The sequence below is a fragment of the Centropristis striata genome, chromosome 1 (assembly GCF_030273125.1).
Source record: "Centropristis striata isolate RG_2023a ecotype Rhode Island chromosome 1, C.striata_1.0, whole genome shotgun sequence".
Taxonomy (NCBI): domain Eukaryota; kingdom Metazoa; phylum Chordata; class Actinopteri; order Perciformes; family Serranidae; genus Centropristis; species Centropristis striata.
The window spans coordinates 32,927,699-32,948,260 of record NC_081517.1 but is presented as its reverse complement, the minus strand read 5'-3'; the positions used below and the strand labels follow the sequence as shown (position 1 = coordinate 32,948,260).

The 20,562-nt window shown below is 38.5% G+C and overlaps 1 protein-coding gene across 4 annotated transcripts; it reads left to right on the top strand.

Annotated features, from left to right (window-relative positions):
- The first annotated feature begins 311 nt into the window (after window positions 1-311).
- On the top strand, window positions 312-20,362 carry LOC131976179 (serine hydrolase-like protein). 4 transcript variants are annotated; one of them, XM_059339117.1, is made up of 13 exons: window positions 312-699; window positions 9,789-9,932; window positions 10,464-10,577; window positions 10,681-10,722; window positions 11,259-11,278; window positions 11,371-11,445; window positions 11,608-11,711; window positions 15,015-15,094; window positions 15,189-15,223; window positions 15,352-15,428; window positions 15,543-15,633; window positions 16,519-18,003; window positions 18,347-20,362. In XM_059339117.1, exons 1-12 carry the CDS (start codon window positions 687-689, stop codon window positions 16,636-16,638), a joined length of 915 nt encoding a protein of 304 aa, XP_059195100.1. In that variant the 5' UTR covers window positions 312-686; the 3' UTR covers window positions 16,639-18,003; window positions 18,347-20,362. The 4 variants fall into 4 exon arrangements, with proteins under 4 accessions (XP_059195100.1, XP_059195092.1, XP_059195106.1 ...); XM_059339103.1 differs by lacking the exon at window positions 312-699 and adding an exon at window positions 9,491-9,627; XM_059339109.1 differs by lacking the exons at window positions 9,789-9,932; window positions 10,464-10,577; window positions 10,681-10,722; ... (7 more) ...; window positions 16,519-18,003; window positions 18,347-20,362 and adding exons at window positions 945-1,088; window positions 3,166-3,279; window positions 3,491-3,532; ... (6 more) ...; window positions 6,992-7,079; window positions 7,211-7,543 and having other exon boundaries at window positions 333-699.
- The last annotated feature ends 200 nt before the right edge of the window (window positions 20,363-20,562 follow it).

Below are 20,562 nucleotides of genomic sequence, written 5' to 3'. Positions count from 1 at the left end.
TTCTTTATTTCTGTGCCTTACCCTCATGGGTTTACATGACACCAAACATCCAGTTGCATTTTTCAAACATTTCATTACAACATGAATAATAATTCTGCCTTCTACGAGAAGCTTGGCAAAAAGAAAAATCTGCTAATGTCACTAAGCTTTTTGTAGTTACAGACAAAAACTAATTAGAAATGATTTTAATTTAACTAAATAGTACAACCCATTAATGTCCTACAAAAACAAAAAAATACATTTCAACATTTAATATCTGCTTGCAGATGTTTGACAGCTGTTAAACGGCTGGGGACAACTGAAATCAGATATATAAAAGAAATTATTGGATCTAAAAAAAAAACCTGTAGGAGAGGGAAAATATTACTGTAATCTTTCAGAATCGTTGATGTATAGGATATGATTTATTCTAAAGCATTGGATAATTACAACTACACATTGACGGGTAATAAATATGAACTATGCACTTCGTAGATGTGCTGCCTGACATAACTTACTGAGGGAAACTTTGCAAACTTGTTTCAAAATTCGGCCCGCCCCTTTGAACATCCGTGGCAACAATTTCCGGAGGTTTAATGAACTGTCATAGCCCGGGGGCGAGTTCACGGTTTATTAAGATTGATTCATAGCTGCAAGCACTCCTGCAAACTTAACGAGGCGCCAGACACCGTGCAAGTCAAACTACGATGGATAAAGAAGGTAACAAAGTCAGACTTAAATAAGTTGTATACAGTCAGATATCTGCAGCGATTAAAATCACTCTCGTGCACTTGTTTACTTTTATATTTTATTTTAGCTCAAAAAAGCTCCTCTGATCCATCAACTTTTTGTGACCTGCAGACTTTAGCTTCAAGAATGTATTTCAATATTGTGAGTTTTTTTTGCTTCTGGCTGTCAATGCAATAACAGTTTGATCTGCAGACTGAAGCCTCTGTTGTGTCCAGTTTCAGAAATCTCTGTCCCGGTCCCGTGGGGAGAGATCAGAGGGAAAGTCTGGGGTCCTAGACAAGGACGTCCTGTGCTGTGCCTGCACGGCTGGGCCGACAACAGCGGCACGTTCAACACCCTCATTCCCCTTCTACCCAAAGGTAATCTATTACTTGTGCTAAAGACATGCATTGAGGACACCTTTAAAATTGAATTATCTGACGCCAACAGAAAATCCTCACCTATTTCTCTGCGCAGATCGTTTGATGGGGAATGATGAGCAGGAGACATCCAAGTTCTCAGTTTAACATTTTATTAGAATATGTCAAGAAATGTGGATTTTACAGAGATCCCTGGGTTAAAAACTCACTTCCCTGATTTACATGATTAAGGCGGATCAGTTCATGAGGTCTGACCCCCCTTCTGTCCCTCGAACCCTTTTTTATCCTACAGATTTACTAATCATGAAGGTAGATTTCTTCCAGGAAGTGCCTTCTTGATCTGCTGATTCGTCAGTTTTAATCAGTAAAGGGACACGTCATGTCACCGGGCAGAGAAGATAGTTACCTCCTCTCCCCAGCACACTGTGTCCTTCACCTGGCCTGTTCTCCAAAACATTCAACAAAACCTCCTGCCTTGTTATGACTTACAGAGATGTAATTGGAGACACAGAGGTTGCAGTGTGCACACAAACTATAGAACATAAAATATGAAACATACAATATGTTTTTGTGATTATAGAATCTTACTAGGTTTAAGCAGTTGGGATACATGTATTTAAAGTAATCATAGTTTTAAAACAATATTAGCACATGGTCATTGTATCAAAAGCATCTTACATGATTAATATATAAATGCATAGAGAGAGGGCACACACACAGTGAATTACGCATGCATTTCATAGTGACCTGCGTCACGCACAGAGACAGACAACAGAGACAGATTTACTTTAACACTTGCTAATAGATGTATATTGAGACTTTCTGTAAACATAATTGGGTAAGTTAATTGGTATTTTATCATATTTTCCAAGTCGTTTCCTAACTTTGCCAGTTGGTTAATGATATTAAGGTACAATTTTCTTCTGCTCAATTAGTTAATCATTAAGTTTTTGACTAGTGTAAAGTTCAACATATTAATTCATATAGCGTCACACTGTTAAAATAATCGCCTAACTCATTTTTTCAAGTTTTGAAGGAAACACAAAAAACACAAACATTTATTGATCATTTCACACAAAAAGGTTGTAACAAAGGATGGATATTGGCATAGTAATAACACTGTGTGTAAATTATGTAACTTAAGAGAAATAAATGACTTAGACAATTTTTTGAACAGAAACATGACATGACAAGTATATGTCATGTTTATGACACGCTCATGTCACTCTGTAGACACCTTCAAAATAAAGTGTTACCATATCTTGCTTAAGTCACAAAGACATGTTCAAAAAATTGTCTAAGTCACATTTTATTTTGACTTAGGCATAATAAATCCGCTTAAGTCACACACTTGACATAGGTCATTATCTTAAAGGGGTAAAATCACATGATCTGATCAACTGAGGGTGTAGGCGATTTTACCATAGGTGGCCGGCGGGGCGATGATTTAGGCAAAAAAAACTATTTTGACAAAAAATGACGATTATTTTAACAGTGTGAAGATAGTGTGACGCCTCACAGCTAGAAGGTCCTGGGTTCGATTCCCGCCAGGACGCTGTGGGCGTTGGAGGCTTGTATCGCTGGCAAAAAGGGCCTTTCTGTGTGGAGTTTGCATTTCTCCCCGAGGATCCCCTTACAGGGACCTCTCACAAAAACATGCATTGATTTATTTTATGTGATTGATTGGTTGATATTTAGAAATAATGAAAATTATAATATTTTTTATTTGTAAGGTCCTCCTTTACATAGAGACTTTACATAATAAAAACAATGGCAAGAAACAGTGTAAACAAAATTGCTATTAAAAAACAGCTACAACAACTAACAAATAATCAAGAAACCACAATTTAAAAACTCAAATAACTTTCTCAGAACTTTGTCTTTATATTTACTTACCATTAGTACCATTAAGTCTGTCTCTTTCCAGAAAAAAAAAAACATCTGAAGTTATTAGGAAACAATAAAGAAAATATGGGCCTATAAAATAAATTACTGCTTGAAATTTAAATGCATTTGTTTGAGTTGGTGTCAGCTGACCTGAGTGTGTTGTGTGATTATCTTACACGTCTCTTCTCAGAGTGCAGGTATGTGGCCGTGGACCTGCCTGGTCACGGCCTGTCTTCACATCGTCCTCCTGGAGAGTCCTACTCTCTGTTTTCGTTCACGGCGGATGTTCACAGAGTCGCTGATGGTGTGTGTGAGCTCATAATGTTACAGAATAAATTTTAGCCTAAACATCAGTGAAAGTTTTAACAGGAGGTCAGACCTCTACAGGACTTCATGTTCCTGTTTATGCATATAGTTAATGCACAGAAGGACTTTTGGCAACTGAGACCCACCTCTGTGTTCTGTGATGAGATATACTGAAGCTGGTTGATGATCTGTGAAATTAACTCTCGCAGCTCTGCAGCTAAGGACATTCTCCATCATAAGCCACAGCATGGGTGAGTCCGCCAGGAGAGCAGAATTTTTCTTAATCTGTGCTGCCTTGCTACAAAGCCAATTAAAGTGAAAATCACATGCTTCTTCTTTTTACTTACAGGTAGTGACGTTGCTGGAATGGTGAGCATCATTGTCTGATGTCTTTTCTTTTTTTTAACACAGAGACTTCTTTTGCTGATAAATGTTATCATCATTTGGTTTCAATTGTGTCCTCCACAGTTCAGTGCACTGTATCCTGAGATGGTGGATGCTCTCGTGCTTCTGGACTCTTACGGATTCCTACCTACAGATTCAGTACGAAGCATTTTGTGTTTTCCCCAAATTACTGACTTTGAAGTAGAGTTGGGCGACCAATTTGGCATTATGATCAGTGGAAGGAGTAACGCTATCACTAACGTTATTTTTGGTAATGTAGTTACAATTTCTTGATTTGAAATAGGTTCATTACTCCCTGACCTATGTGAAAAGAGCGGACAACTTAGTGGGTGTGGGCCGTGGTGCAAGTAAACAGATTTTACTGTAACGTTAGTCTATACCAGCGGTTCTCAAAGTGTTGGGCGCGCCACATTGGTGAGGAATAGAGACCTGACAGGTGGGGCGCACCAAACGGTAGGAATTTTTCCTTTTTATGCCTATCTTTATCCAGACATCCCAACAGTTTCGGGAGTCTCCCGCATATTGATAGCAGCTCATTGACGCCCGCAAATTAGATCCAATCTCCCGGAATTTGGATCAAGACCGCGCACTGGACTAGAGAGTGACTGCACGTGTGTTTGTGTGACTATAAAAGCAGCATGTGTGAGAGCAAAGCGTCCTTATAGCTGTGTTTTGCCGCTTATTAGACCGATCACCCATCCCCCCACGCCTGGGGGCAACACCAACCCAATACTTCCATGAGTACACTTAAACGCAGTACACTATCCGCACTTACTAAGTACGCAGATTTCAGCAGGTGAGTGTTGTTCCAAATCTAATACTCCGTGGTGCACTTACTGGAAATGACGCTCGCGACAGCCGCCACGGCTCGTCACCTGCAAAAAACTTCCGGCTTTGAACGGCGAAAAAATTATCCTTTGTGTTGTTTAATCTTTACTTCTACAATCCGGCAATATGGCTCCATTAACGCAGCAAATGTGGAGAATGCGCCGGCGTCGTCGGACGCCATTACAAACATTTTTTTCGAGCTGAGCGGCTCTGCCTGGCTCCGCCTCTTCCGCTACGAAGACAAAATGGCGGCCGTTGAGTGCGTTTAGTGTACATCGTTCCACACTCAACGGTTTGACCATTATGAGTGCAACATCCGGGTATTTTAGGTACACTTCTTTTCGCCGCGATCGGAATCGGAACACCCTGCGTACTCAAACTAAGTATGGTAAGTACAGGAAGTATGGTTATTGGAACACAGCACAGGTGTAAGTGAACTTGCTGTAATTTGGTGTTAATGAGTCAGAATTTAGATACAACATGATGTTACTTGAAAATGTTAAGCTTGGCGTATTTCATTAGCATTGTGTTGGGGTGATGTGGGCAGGTGGGGCTTCAAAATTCCCCCTTGTCCAAAGTGGAGAATGACCGAAAAAGTTTGAGAACTGGTCTACACAGTGGCTGACTGTGACACAAGCTGCTTTCAGAAATAGAAATACCCACATTATTTTTCCCTCTACGAGATCAAGGATAAGAATATATAGTGGTGATGAGATGTTGTCTATCTAAAGGTGCAAAAACTTTATCCACATCAAAGGTTAGCAATTCTAAATCATAAAAGCACCTTGCAAAACAACACGCTGACATCCAGCCATTTTCCATTTTTCTTGATAATGATTTTGGTTATTATCAAGAAAACCATGGAAAATGGCTAGATATGTCTTGTCCCACACTGTCAAAGCAACACTAAAATAATGTGTGTGCATAAGAGAACTGCAGCATCAACAAAAATAACAAAAAAGTAATGCAAAAATTGCTCTCCCTAGTAATTAATTACTTTTATCACGCATTATTTGTTTTTTTTTAAGTTTTTTTTTACAAAAGTAATTAGTAATTGTAATTAATTACTAAATATCAGCAACTAGCCCAACACTGCATATGAGGATGTGCACAGTGAAACATCACGATGGAGGATAATATCAAGTACAGGTCATCCAAACTTTTCTAATCATACAGGCACAAAACACACTATAGTGGCTATATCCACCATTAAGAAGAAAAGGGTTACGGGCATCTTACTACGTTTTTTTAACAGAAATGAGAGCATCACATAAAAAAATAAGTGCATTCTTAAAAGTTAGAATTGGGTATTTGGGTTTGTTGATGTGACAGCCCAAGTGAGCACCTTTGATTTCACTCACAAAATCAGTCTGTGCAACATAATATAAATGATAATAATAATAAACAATGGCATCATTCATCAGCCAAACCCTACTGTGATGCCTTAATGGTGTGTGTGTGTGTGTGTGTGTGTGTGTGTGTCCAGGAGAGTATGAGCAGACACAAAAAGAGAAGTCTTAAAAATATTTTATTTTAAATACTATATTATTTATTTATCTGTTTCTGTAAATTTTATTTCCATAAAAGAAAAAGGGCATGCGTGTCAAGCTGCAGGATTTTTGCATTTATGCTGTAATTATCTTCTTTCTACCCCTTTATTTTTATTCACATACTCTTTTCCATATCATATAAAAAGGAGCTTTGTTGTACTTTCCAACTCCTGTCAGAAACTTCCGTCTCTTTTCCTGCAGAAAGAAATTCCAGAAGTGATGAGGCGGGGGATAGATGAGCAGTTAAAGATTGAAAAAATTTCAGAAGAAAACAAAAGAGTTTACACGTATGAGAAGGCGGTTGAGAGGTATCATTTACAATTTATTTCAGATTTCTAGTAACTTTGTTTCTAAAGTCAGCTGTCGGCTTAAGTGTTTTATTTCTTTCAGGATGTCGGCTGCAAACCCGAGTATGTCTGAGCAGTCAGTGCACATCCTCTTAGAGCGAGGACTAGTTCAGGTTGAAGGAGGTACGTCTTTATCTCTTCTCCTCCTCTCAGAGAGGAATAATCTCACTTTGCTTCCTGCACCTGCTGGCAGCTGAATATGTTTCTCTACTGCAGGATTTGTTTTCTCCAGAGACCTGAGAGTTAATGTTGTAAGTCACTTTCACCACAAACACATTCCCTGGTAACGTATATTATCTACACCAGAAGTTTTTCAATCAGCTTGTGGAGTATATGTGTTTCTTTTTATGCTTTCAGAAACATATAATGCGGACCAGTTTGGATCAGTGTCTGGAGATGCAGTCGAGGATTCAAGCCCCCGTAATTGTTGTTCTGTAAGATATTGATCACTTCACTGAAATGGCTGAATTATCTCCTGAGCAGAAACACAGCTAAATGTGTTGACTTTTATACTCACACTTTTCATCCAACAGTTTATATTCTATTCTCACATTTCATGTTTAAAAATCTCTTCCTCCAGAGCAGAAGATGGCTATAACAGAATATTTCCTGATATAGCTCAAGAGAAATATGCCCCAATACTCCTCCAGAGCTTACTGGACAGAAATGTGAGTTTGCATATTTGGGCAAAATGCAATAAAATGTTAAAAGTGGTTTGTCCTGATTATATAAACATCTCTGTGGTTATTGGTTTTGTATCTGTTCAGGTAATATTGCTCTCTGTTTCTGTTGCTTTCAGCACAAAGTGTTGACGGTGCCAGGCGATCATCACGTTCATCTCAATAAGCCTGAAGTCGTCGCTCCGTTTGTGTCTGACTTCCTGCAATCTAAAGTGTTAAACCAGGGAAAGCACAAGTTATAAAGGAAACATGCCTAAAGGTCTCAGAAGTGCGGGAAAGTGCCTGGGAAAGTCTCACTGTGAATGTTGGAATTGGGTCTAAATGTTTCTGTAGTTTTGACCTCCAATCTCCAATTCAGTTCATGATGTAGATGAAACTGGCCTCAACACACTGTGTGAAATTTTCTGTCATTTTTGCCTTGAAGTAAATATTTTGCAACAAACTTTTTGAAATATTGCAGACTTCATTTATTTGTATTATTATTTATAAAGCCAAATATACTACTATATATTATATATTTACTAATCCTCCCTTAAAGAGAGTCAGCGAGCTGTATTATACTTTGTTTCCTTCTTCAAACCTGTCGAAGAAAATTAATGATCCCAAAGATCAGGAGTTGTGATTTTGCGATTGTTTTAGTGTTGGATTACTTCTTACCCATGCACAGATTGGGATAAAGCCAAGCTAGCTGTTTCCAGTCTTTATGCTAAGCTAAGCTAACTGGCTGCTTGCTGTAACTTCAAATTCATTATTTTTCAATTTCCAATTCAGTGCTTTTACCTTGAGATTAGTTTTTATATTGACTCCAACAGTATCAAGGGTATTTGAAACAACGTCCTGTCTTCTGTTCAGATTGTCTCATATTGGAATAGATTCTGCTGTTTGTTGCTGGATTCATGATTTTGGTGAAAAGTTCCAGATTAAAAGTCAGTAACGATAAAAGAAAACTGAAGCAACTGCATTTAAAACTAAATCATTCCACAGCCAGAAACCATGCATTACCAGAACATGCAGGATGCTTTAAAAGCAAAAATTGGACAGTAAAGGAGTCAAAAAGGAGATTACTGGGGAAAAAGGTCTGGAAGGGCAATCCAAGAAAGATGGCTATCAACAGCCAACAAGCAAGAAGAACTGAATTAGAGGTCCGTTATATATTTATCTATTTTCCAATTATATTTAATCTTTTTAATGCACAAATAGAAGGACTGGTGTTATTACATTTTACTGGAATTGCACCACATGTGATTACTTGTGACTAATAAAGTTGATTGATTGAAGACATTTACCCAAAGCTGATAAAATAAGCCGTGCACAAAAAGGGCTTAATTAGTTTTTCTCTCATAGAAGTGACTGTTGGGGTCAGACAACACAGACCATAACCCGACTTTAATATTGTGCATATACTTGATTATCTCTATTAACATCTGATTGGTTGAGCCTGTTTGGGCAACACATGTCTTAAAGTTTACTTGAGTAGGAAAGCAGTGCACTCGAGGTCAAAGCTGCATTTCAGAGTTTCTACTCTTTAGTTAGAGTAGGTGTATTGGCAATTTTGTCCAAAATTTAACAACAATAAAATTAAAACAAACTTAATGAAAATGCCACTGATGCACCATAGGCAAAGAAGCTGGAGTCCATGCATAAAAGTTTATTAGGTAGTTAAAATGAGCGGAGTGGAGTCATTTCACAGTGTGGTATTAGTACTTTTACTGAAGTAAAGGATCTGAACACTTCTTCCACCACTGTCTTTTTTACTTCTTTACTTTTTTTAAACGTTTTTTTACCTTTTTTTTTACTTTATTTAATTTTTTTTGTTATAAATTTTAAAATTTTAAAATAAAAAAAAATGTTTTTTTAATTATTCTTTTTTCGTTTCTGCTTCCGTTTTAACTTCTGCGCATGCACAGAAGCGCAGAAAAATAATAATTAGAAAATAATAATAAAATAAAAATCAATTTTAAAAAATTAAAATTAAAAAATTAAAAATTAAACATGAGAATATGAGAAAGAAAGAAAAATAAATGTAAAAAATAAAAATAAAAAATAAAAATAAAAAGGAAAGAAGTTAAAAAGACAGTGGTGGATTGTTCAGATCCTTTACTTCAGTAAAAGTACTAATACCACACTGTGAAATGACTCCACTCCGCTCATTTTAACTACCTAATAAACTTTTAGAGAAAAACTCTATTGTCCTTGCAGGACACTGCCTGACAGGCGTGACTGAGGGAACAAAAACAACATAAGGAAGTTGAGTGTTTTCTCAGGTAAGACCCGCCCCTGCAGTGTTCAATGGTTGGCCATAACAGCAGCCTGCTGTGAATATCCAGTGCAATCATTGGTTGCAGGTAATAATAATTCTGTTGCGTTCAACATAAATGCCAAAGGTTCCAAAGGTCAGAGTTTACCTCCATGATATATTTTATTTACAGACATTTCAGGATTAGATTGAAGTTTAAAGTTTGCAGCTTTGCAGGTGATTGCTGTCGAAGTTGAAGATCATCAGACACTGAAATGTCAGCTACAATGGAACAAACAGGTAGTATTTTTAATGACCCAACACAAACCAAGTGAAGTTTTTACATTTAACCACCCACAGGAGTCATATAGTTAATGCAGTTTTTAATTTATATTTACAGTTTATGTGAGTCAGATCATTGTTTTTTTTAGCTGTTTGCTGAAGTGTTTCCTTGTGTCCAGTTTCAGAAATCTCTGTCCCGGTCCCATGGGGAGAGATCAGAGGGAAAGTCTGGGGTCCTAAACAAGGCCGTCCTGTGCTGTGCCTGCACGGCTGGGCAGACAACTGCGGCACATTCAACACCCTCATTCCCCTTCTACCCAAAGGTAAAAAATGACAGAGTGAGAGGGGAGTAATTAAACTATGTGACCTACTTTCCACCTAGTTCCCCTGTTTAAACAAGAACAAATCCACACTAGGTAGTTTTTAGTCTGCATTGTGTTCATTCTAGAAAAGTGGCAAAACGAAGTAATAAGACAAATTGTGGGTGGGGCCGAAACAGCTAAAAAAAAAAAACAGTTAACACTTATTCAAACATTTTGAGTGCAGTTTGTTCGCAACACAACTTTAGTTTTTTACTTCTGGCAATTTCATTTATGCTTAAAAATCAAAAAGTTGTGTCCAATTTTTAATATAATTTTACATAACAAAATGTGTGAGTATCAAACTTTTTTTGGCAGAGTTTATTTTCTGCAAAAATCCAAAATCCATTTGAAAAATCTTATATACATATATGTATGTATATTGTGCCTTTGTTTCTCTACAGTTTGGATTATATAATGCCTCTGTCTTCTTCTTCTTCTTCTTCTTCTTCTTCTTCTTCTTCTTCTTCTTCTTCTTCTTCTTCTCCCTCTCAGAGTGCAGATATGTGGCGGTGGACCTGGCAGGACATGGTTTATCCTCCCATCGTCCTACTGGAGCTTTCTATGCATTTCCCGAAAACGTGGCGGACATACGCAGAGTCGTTGATGGTATGTGAGCTCAAGAAGTCGCAATTCTGTCTTTTAAGCTATTAGTTTTCGAAGTCTGGTGCGTGAGTGAAACTCAATTTAATCAGATCTGTAACTCCTGCAGGTCTCCAGTGGACAAGGTTCTCCATCATCGGCCACAGTATGGGTGAGTGCAGACTGAGAACATATAGATAATACACATTTACTGATACTGACACTGTATTTTAAAATATTCTGCCATAGAACTGCAAACACAAGGAAGGAACCAGATGCTTCTTTTTTTATATCGTAACAAAGTGGCTTTTTTAAAATCCACATGCCACTGAGTTGTAATTACATTATGTATGTTGAGTCAATGCTGGAACAACAAGTAATTCCATTGATTATTAATCATCAACTATTATGGTAATTGATTAAGCATTTAAGTCACGTATAAAGAAACATTAATTAGTTCCATTTTCATAAATGTGAGCATTTGTTGATTTTACATCAATTTGCAAAGTGAAGATCTTTGAGTTTAGTTGGAGGGAAGACACAGGCAATTAGAAGATGATCTTAAAGACTAAATGACTATTGGATTAATAGAAAAGAAAATCAACAGATGAATCTATTATGAAACGCCTCACAATCAAAGCCAAAATCCATTTGAGAGTAAGTAAATGACAAAAAATGACTGATGATCGTTTGTTAACTCTCTTACAGGTGGAAACATTGCTGGGATGGTAACTGAGACTCTTTTCACACAATATACAGAGAATATTTTTCTGTATTTTCTTGAAAGGCATCGTATGTGGTTCATATTGTGTCCCAACAGTTCAGCTCGTTGTATCCTGAGATGGTGGATGCTGTCGTGCTGCTTGACTGCTTTGGATTCCTTCCTGCAGATCTGGTAATTCAACAGTTTCCATTATCACTATACTGCATATAACCAAGCCTTTAAAGGGGAAACGATCTAATCGCAATCCCCATGATTGCTGCAGCAGTATTGCATTATTGCTCAGTTGTCTTCATATTCCACTCCTGTCACAAGCTTCTGTCTTTTCTCCTGCAGCCGGAAATAACCCAAGCAATGAGGCAGGGCATAGACGACATGCTTCAGTTTGAAAAGAAGACGGAGAAGAAAAGAGTTTACACTTACGAGAAGGCAGTAGAGAGGTACTCCACGATGCCAGTTAATGACCATTTCAAATTAAATAAACCTTCATTAGTGTAGAGTGTTTGGTGCTCATTTAAAGTGTGTTTCAAAGGGAATTCAAACGATTTTGCATTTTAGCGGCATTTACAGGTGCAGGCGAGTACCACTGTATGTGCTAAAGGCTGGGTACTTTTGTTAGCATAGTTTGGGGGCCTCCTCATATCTACCCTAGGAATATATATTAGCTGCTACAAGAATAACAGAATCTCAGACCCAACTGTTAATGTTGCATTGTGGGTAATGTAGGCAGCTTTTTTGACAGGGAAAAGGAATTTGTGGAACAAAAAAGATTATATCTATTGTTCTGAGAGGTGATGAGAGATGAGATGAGAGATGGTTTTCATATTTAAGCTCAGTGCCTTCTGGAGGCCGTTATATTGTTATCAGCTCATTCAATAGCCTGCTCCAACTTCTAATAGATAGAATAGGTTTTTATTCAGCCCATTCTATACCTTTTTTGGTGATTTCTGTTTTGTTAGATTCAGGAACAGAAAAAGCAGCAGTTCTGTTTTTGTCAGTTCGTTCAGTTTAGGCTAAAAAACTACTTCTCTAAAGTTCCTGGTTATGGGTTACAAAATATAGTTTAAGTAGTTATAAGGATGATGTTAGAAATAGCAAGGAAATACACGGTTGTTCATGAAGTTGGAATAAAATATTGTTTACCTCTTTCCATGAAGTGATTGTAACAATGTGATTTATTCTTGACAGATAAAGTGTATATCTTCTCAAAACTTTATTAATCAATCTCTTCCAAACATATCACAATAAAAATGAAACCACAATTAACAGAGGATTGTGTCTGAAAACCAAATTATTCCAACTTTATGGGCGACCGTGTCGTTACGTTGGTTATGTAAAAACCATAGACTGTATATAAATAATCGACATAGTCACCGTGACGTCACCCATTGGTTTGTGGACTGCCCGTTGGAAGCCTCGAGTTCAGCGTTATACTCGTCGACATCTTGTTTCCGATGCGCGGAGCAGACCATAATTGGACGGTGGCGGACCGCGAAGGATCTGACAACACTGACTACACGCCTCTCTACACCTCAACCTGACTGAGAGAAGTCGCTGCTAATTCATGTTAGCATTAACTGGAGCATTAACTGGGATGTTAGTTTTGGCTAGCAAAAAAACTAAAACAAAATGTATCTTTCTTATGTTAGAAAAATTGCATGAGTAAACCTTGAAAACTGAATAATGTGACACCAATAGGAAAATACCTCACCAATTATTTCTGCGCAGTCTTTGATGGGGAAAGGATGAGCTGGAGACGTCCGAGTTCTCAGTTTAACATAGTTTCATTACAGTACGTCAAGAAATGTGAATTACAGAGCTCTGGGATTCACTTTAGGAATCAGTTTAACTGTCCCTGATACACACCGACAGGTTTCAGGTCATGAAGTCTGAAAACCTCGTCTCTCCCCCTGTAAAAAAAACCCCAGACTACCCTCCACACTAACAATCTTTAATTATATCATGAAGGTAGATTTCTTCCAGGAAGTCCCGCCTTCCCCCTCCGCTGATTCGCCAGTCTTCTTTCATACCGTCACACGTCAGGCCACCTGGGCAACACAATCACTGCTGCCCAGGACAAGGCCATGTGACCTGCTAACAAACTTGTTATGACGAACATACTGCCTTGTTATGTTCTACAGAAATATAACAAGAGCCCAACTATTTTTCAATGTCTACATGTTCTTTTAAAGTTTAAAAAATATAAAACAGACAATACTATTTTTTGTGATTATTGAATCTTAATTAGTTTAAGCAAATGGAATATATGTAATCAAAGTAATCATAGTTTTCTACATCAACATTAACACACAAACACAATCATTGTATCAAAATCATATTGCCTGATTAATATAAATGCAAAGAGATAGACATTATCAAGGTTTAGTGAATTACGCATGCATAGTGACCTGTGATGACTGTTGGAGAAAAATCACAAAGAGAAAAAAGAGAGGAAGACAGTAACATTTCATTTTAAACAACGTATAATATTCAAATTATTCTAACACTTACCACAGAAAACTGAGCAGCGACTCCTTGGAGTGTCTGTTAGTCCAACCAAACACTGAACAAGACATTTTTACTGGACAAAACGTTCAAATAAATTAATCATTAAGTGAAAATACAGTGTGAAAGGGTCAAAGTTATGAGACCAAATCGGTAAACGTCCTCTTTTCTATCTATATAACGTGATATATAACTTTATTAACACATTGCCGTGGATACGCATTGCTCTGCTTCTCTCCTGATGACGGCTCGCCTTGTCAGTGACCTGTAGCCACGCCCAAATCATACGATTCTTTATCTTCTAATTTCTTCTAAATGGGGCCATTATTAGAACTATTGACATCAAATTGTCTTGAAGATGATTTTTTACTAGCGATTGAGACCATAATGTTGTCCTGAAAATGTTTTCTGAGGTAATAAATCAAGTGAGAAGTTTTCAAATTTTGCACTGAAATGAATGGGCAGATTTTTTTTTCAGCATCCCCTACTTGAATTTTCGGTGAATTGCAGGCTTAATGCACTTCCTGGTTGGCCTCCATGCTCAGGCACGGAGATTGCCACCTGCTAAAAACATGACACTGAAGTTAAGTGACATAACTTCAGATAACATTCCTTACTTTTGGTTTCACATGGGACATGAAAAGGTGAAAGTCCTGCGTTTGTTAAACCTATTCAGCACTTAGAGCAACCTTCATGCTTTATAACACGTTCCTTTACTTTTACATGTTTTCACACTCCATGACGTCACTGCTTCCTTTGCGTCATTTATAATGACTATGGTCACTAGAGGGCGCCGTCAAACAAAACACATTAATATATGAGGTACAGCAGGTAGAGAAGCAGGGAGTTATCAGCCAGTTCAATGGGCTGATAACTACCTGCTGTACCTACTATAAGGTAGAGTAGGCCCCTATTCGCCCATACTTATGGGATGATGCGTGTTAATAAATGCCCATTCAGTAGTCTGACAATGCCGATCAAATCAGCTGACCACATAGAAGCAGTATTTTGGATTTACTCTTGCTTGTGAAACGAGTCAGCTCATTAATCTTTAAGAGTTGTTTAAAATGAAAAAGAATGATTCATTCGCAAATCTAACATCACTCATGGTTCTGCAGCATTATTTTTTATCCTTTTTTAAAACCTGTCAGAGCTAAATAAAATACTGAAATGCAACTGTTAGATTTATAATATCCTATAAAAGTCATCTGTTGGCTTAAGTGTTTTATTTCTTTCAGGTGGCTGGCTGCAAACCCGAGTATGTCTGAGCAGTCAGTGCACATCCTCTTAGAGCGAGGACTAGTTCAGGTTGAAGGAGGTACGTCTTTATCTCTTCTCCTCCTCTCAGAGAGGAATAATCTCACTCTGCTCTTTTTCACCTGCTGGCAGCTGAATATGTTTCTCTACTGCAGGATTTGTGTTCTCCAGAGACATTCGAATTAATTTTGTAAGTCACTTTTAACCTCACAAACCTCCCCCGACATTCACCGCCTCCTCTCCATTAATGTATATCTTCCACACCAGAGGCTTAGCACTCAGGTTTTACAGTATATATGTTTATTTTTCTTTTTTCAGAAAAATATAGAACGCATCAATTTGGAGCAGAGTCTGGAGATGCAGTCGAGGATTCAAGCCCCTGTCCTCATTGTTCTGTAAGATATTGATCACTACACTATTTCAGTTTCATGTCCCCTCGTACCTCCCAATCCAATAATACAAGGTGCAACATAAAAAACTAAACCTGTTCACAATCTCTGTTTTTCCAGAGGAGACGAAGGCTTTGGTGGTAAATTATTCACGGAATCACACCGTCGTGAATCTTACGTCAAAGTTCTCCAAGGATATCATGACAAAAATGTAAGTTTGAATTTTCAAGAAAAAATAATATATGCAGGAAGAGTTTAGGGTGATACTATAACCATCACATTACAAAAACATAGACATGGCCTTGTTCCCAATTACAGTACAGGAATAAGAGATCAATAGAAGTGTTTAACTGTATTCATTAAGGTTAGCAGCAGAGAAGGACTGCAAAATATATATTGCATAAAATATAAAATGAAGCTTTAAAATTGTGTTTGCTATTTACTTTTCATTTTTATTTATTCTTTATTTAAATGGTCAATTAACTGATGCTGATATACAAAAGTCTGAGGCAGGTGTGTAAAATGCGTAGAAGAATTGATGCCGAGGGCAAAGGGTGAAAATATTGATTTGATTTAGATTTTTCTTCTGTTCACTCACTTTGCATTTTGTTAATTGATGAAAAATAAACATTTCTTATTTTACAGCATTTTTTCACACGTACTTTCAAATTTTGCACAGTACTGTATGTGTTTTATAAATTATTTCTAGAATTGGTTGACTGTTTTGTATTATCTATAAAAATGCACAATAATGTTAGATATTTTTAATACAGTCTCTACAGTCTACTGTCATTTGTTTAAGGAAGCAGCCTTCTGAGTACTTTTGCAGAGTCCTATCGTTGCAAAGTTCACATAGAAAAGGTCTATTTTTGTTCCAGCTCAAACATTCCTTATATCAGCTGCCATATTGGTTATCAGTTAATTTTTCCCCTCTAAAATCGATATTGGCATCAAAAATTAAAAAATAAGATTATTTTGCAAAACATTGACTGACAACAACACAAAGAAACTTAAAATAGAACAGATAAATTTGCAGGTTTGACATTCTTTTACTCAAATGGTTTTTTTAAATATTTTGTTATCATTTCTCTCCCAGCACTCGGTGGTGAGTGTACCAGGTGATCATCACGTTCATCTGAATGATCCTGAAGTTGTCGCTCCACTTGTTTCTGACTTCCTGCAGACTAAAGTGATCTCACAGCAGCTGCCAGCTTAGTGGACACACACACACACACACACACACACACACACACACACACACACACACACACACACACAAAACGTAATTTGTGAAATTTCACACTTTAATTCTCATTAACATAATTTTGTGACTGTGTTTTATCACTCCTGCTGTTATTGTTTGAGCAATAACATAAAGTTGCTTCAGTGACTTTGAATAATTAATCTAAATGTGTAAACCTCCACTGATTGCATGATTGCTGAAACTGCTGCTGATTTACTAAAAACATCTGCAAAATTTACACACACATATAAACAGCCCTGTCTCCTAAAAAATACATTCCCATACAAAAAAACTGCATTCTCAGTTAGATTTGGAGCGAAATGTTTTTCCTCCCACAGCCTGAAGGAAAAATGTAAATGAGCATTCCCTCCATATCACGATTGCAACATCAGTTAAACTAATAAATTAAATATTTTTTCCAACCCCTGCAGCCCTCATTATTAATGTTTGTTAATTAACCGTCCCCGGGGCCTCCTTTCATTTGGCAAAAGTGGCCCCAGGGCAAGATAAGTTAAGTATCCCTTAAAGGCAATTCTGCTTTAGTGATCTGTTATTTCTTTATGTGCAGCAGCCAGGGCTTTACTTGTCATCGTTTCATTTGAAGCCGATCTGTGTAACTCTGCTGCTTTTCATGAATGTTGACGCTTGTACAGAATGAGCTAAAAACAGCAGTCATTAAAAGAGACAACATCCTCTCACAACTTTTCATTATGTAGGCCAATCCTCTCTGTATTCAGCTTTTGTCTTGGAGCCAGCAAGACAAAAAAAAAAGTATTATCCCCTCTACTTTTACTTGGGGGAGTGACTCCATAAAACACTGCAGCTGCCGTCACTCAGAGCAGATATTAGAGGTGCAGCTCACACAAAAATGGCCCCCTCGCTCTCTCAATGTCACATAAACTGTGTGATGGCCTTGCTGTTAAATGGAGTGGAATTGATTTTACGCAGCGAGCAGCGAGGCAGCGAGCATCCACAGACATCTGAAGAGCCCCTCCTCCTCCCCCTCCTCTTCCTCCTCCTCACCCCCTTCCCCAAAAAAAATGATTATAGTTATATAAGTTTCCCTCCCACTCCCTCCATCCTCTCCACCATCAGCAGGGGTGTTGTCATAGCAACCCCCACCCCTCCTTTTTGAACGTCAGAGCCAGGAGCTTGGAGGATGAAGCCGCATGCAGCTTCTGCCTCTTGTGCCTCTCGGAGAGCACCTGTGATTCTCGCCCGTCTCGGATGCAACAGTCAGAGCTGCGGTGCTGGAAATAATCTGATGATTGATTTGACTGTCGGCTGCTGCTCATCACACATCATCTGAAACCAGAACTGATTCAGCAGCATCTGCAGGTAAGCACGGTGGCTTTATTTACTACTGAGCACTATTTTTAGAGCATAACATCTGCGTGTGTGTGTGTTTTGCAAATTAAAAATCATTGCATCTCAGTCTTATAGGATCTGAAACAGCTTCGTGCTGATGTGTGATTGTAATAATGAAGGTTTTCTTCAGTCATGACTGAACATAATGGGACACTGAGATGCTGCAGTCTGTCATGCGTGAGATCCCACCCTGAAGGATTACTTTTTAAAAACCCTCCAAATCTCTCCTCCTTTCCTTCGCTCTCTGTCATGTCTTTCCTCATCCATTCTCCGTCCTGTCCTCCTCCACCCATCCCTCTCCTCTCTCCGACAGCAGCGATGTCGTGGCTGTTCTTGGACTGGTTCGTGCCCCTCTACCTGCTGGTGTCGGTCCTGGTGCTGGCGGGCTTCGGAGCATGCCTTTACTTCCTCGAGCCCGGGCTGCAGGATGCCCACAAGTGGAGCAACAAAACAGTCCGGCATCACCCGCTGGTGGCCAGTGTGAACTGCAGAGATGACGATAGCAATGCTCTGATATGATCAAGAGGGCGAGGCGGAGCGGGGCGGGAGGCCATCTGGACAGGGGTGATGCCAGGACACCGATGGGATGGTAGCCAACACCTTAAAGATGGAGAAAGGAAATGGAAGAGATGGAGGGAAGAATGCTTTGTTCAATCATTCCAACTTTTCTCTGATCTCTAAGGCTACGTTCAGACTGCAGGCAATTTGTTTCTCAAATCAGATTATAAGACAGACTGTCCACACTGATATTAGCAAGCAAAATTTATTGGATTTCTCACCAACATATCTGCATGAGCTGCTGGGGTAGGCGTGAGTAACTAAATGAGTATGCCAGTGAGCTAGCTATCTATCTAACTAACTCACCAGCCACTAAATGAGTAAAATTTTTACAAAGTATTGCTTCATCCACACACGTCACAGTGAAGGAAAGTACTTTGGTTTGGCCAGAAGAATGATAACTTTGTTCAGCTCATTTTTGGTGAACAGTTTAAAATAAAAGCAAAGTAAATTTGCAAACTAGCTAGCTAAGTAGTCAGACATCTGCTAGCTAGCTGACTTGCTAATTCCACCATGCTTTCATGCTACACTGGTTAGAATAAATGAGCCCAACAGCAGGCTGGTGGTCCACTGGGACGCTGCTCCCCTGGTTAGCTAGCTAGCTTACTAGCCAGCTATCTGTCTCCGGAGCTGCGTCCACTCTCCTCCTGGCGAAATAGTCGGCCAGCAGTGAGGAGTGAGGCGGAGCGGCCTTGGGGTGTGCTTGCTAGTTAATTCTTGTGCCATTTGCGGCCTAAAAAATAGTAAATTCATCAATGCAGGTGTCTGAGACGGTGGTGTCAACAGCGTGGAGGTCAGCGTGGAGGTCACCATGTAGCGCTGGAAGACAATCACTGTGCTGTGAGAGGTGTGGCGCCCTCTGCAGGACTATTGGGAACACTTGATTATGAGATGTAGCTTGCCATTTTAAGAATGAGCCTGGGGTCCTTCAGCTCTGTGGCCATCATCAAATTCCGATTTGTGTGCCCAGGCTTGGACCCATCTGTAGAAATCTGATTAGAATTACATTTCAAAACGTATTAGAACAGAAATGTGTGTTTTAAAGGGATCCAATAAGCAAAAATTGCCTGTGGTTTTATTTGTGTCCAGACTTTCTCAAATCAATCTGGCTACAATCTAGAAATGCTGAAAAACAGATTTAAGCTGTTAGTCTGAACGAGGCCTAACAAATTTCACGTAGAGATCAGGGAAATGAAGCAGAGGGCAGAAACGCACAAGGAAAAGAAGACTTTGTGGAGGATGAGACTGTGAGCTGGTTGGAGGACACGATGCCCTTTAGAAATGTGATTCAAACATGATGTAAATTATCATGCCATCTTATACTTGTGCCAACTTTTACATACGTTTTGTATTTTGACAATCACTTTACATGAATCATGAAGTTAACTTATATTGTGCATTTAATTAGTGAAGTGAATGACAGAAGTACGATGACTGTCTGCCCAGCGGGGAGGGTTTTAATCCTCTCCCTCTGTGGTGATGTCAGCACAGCAGCTGCTGAGAAGCATGTGGATTGTTAGTGCCAATGTGCCAAAATGGTGTCAGTAGTGATTTTATTAAAGTAACATGTACCAGAAAATTTCAACATGGTTTTTAAAAGGTGCCAAGATTCTCATAGATGGACCAAGATTACAGAAAACATGTATTTGGTAATGCTCAAAGTGTATATTTTTTAGTTTTCATTGTTTTTACTTGACAGCATGGTGAGGAAACTCTCTTTTGATGATCATATGCTTTCTTTGTTCATATAAAATAAAACAGTTTAATCCTCTTTTTTGGATTTACTCTGTGCATCAGTACTAACGATGTAATAATGTGATATGTAATAATATCAAGTACCCAGTACTTGACTTGTGATGCTTTGAAGTACATTTCTCTGATAAAGTAAAGGATCTGAGTACTGTAATCAAACCAATTACTACAATAAGACCACATTCAGACTTCACAGACGCTGTCCCATGAACCACACTA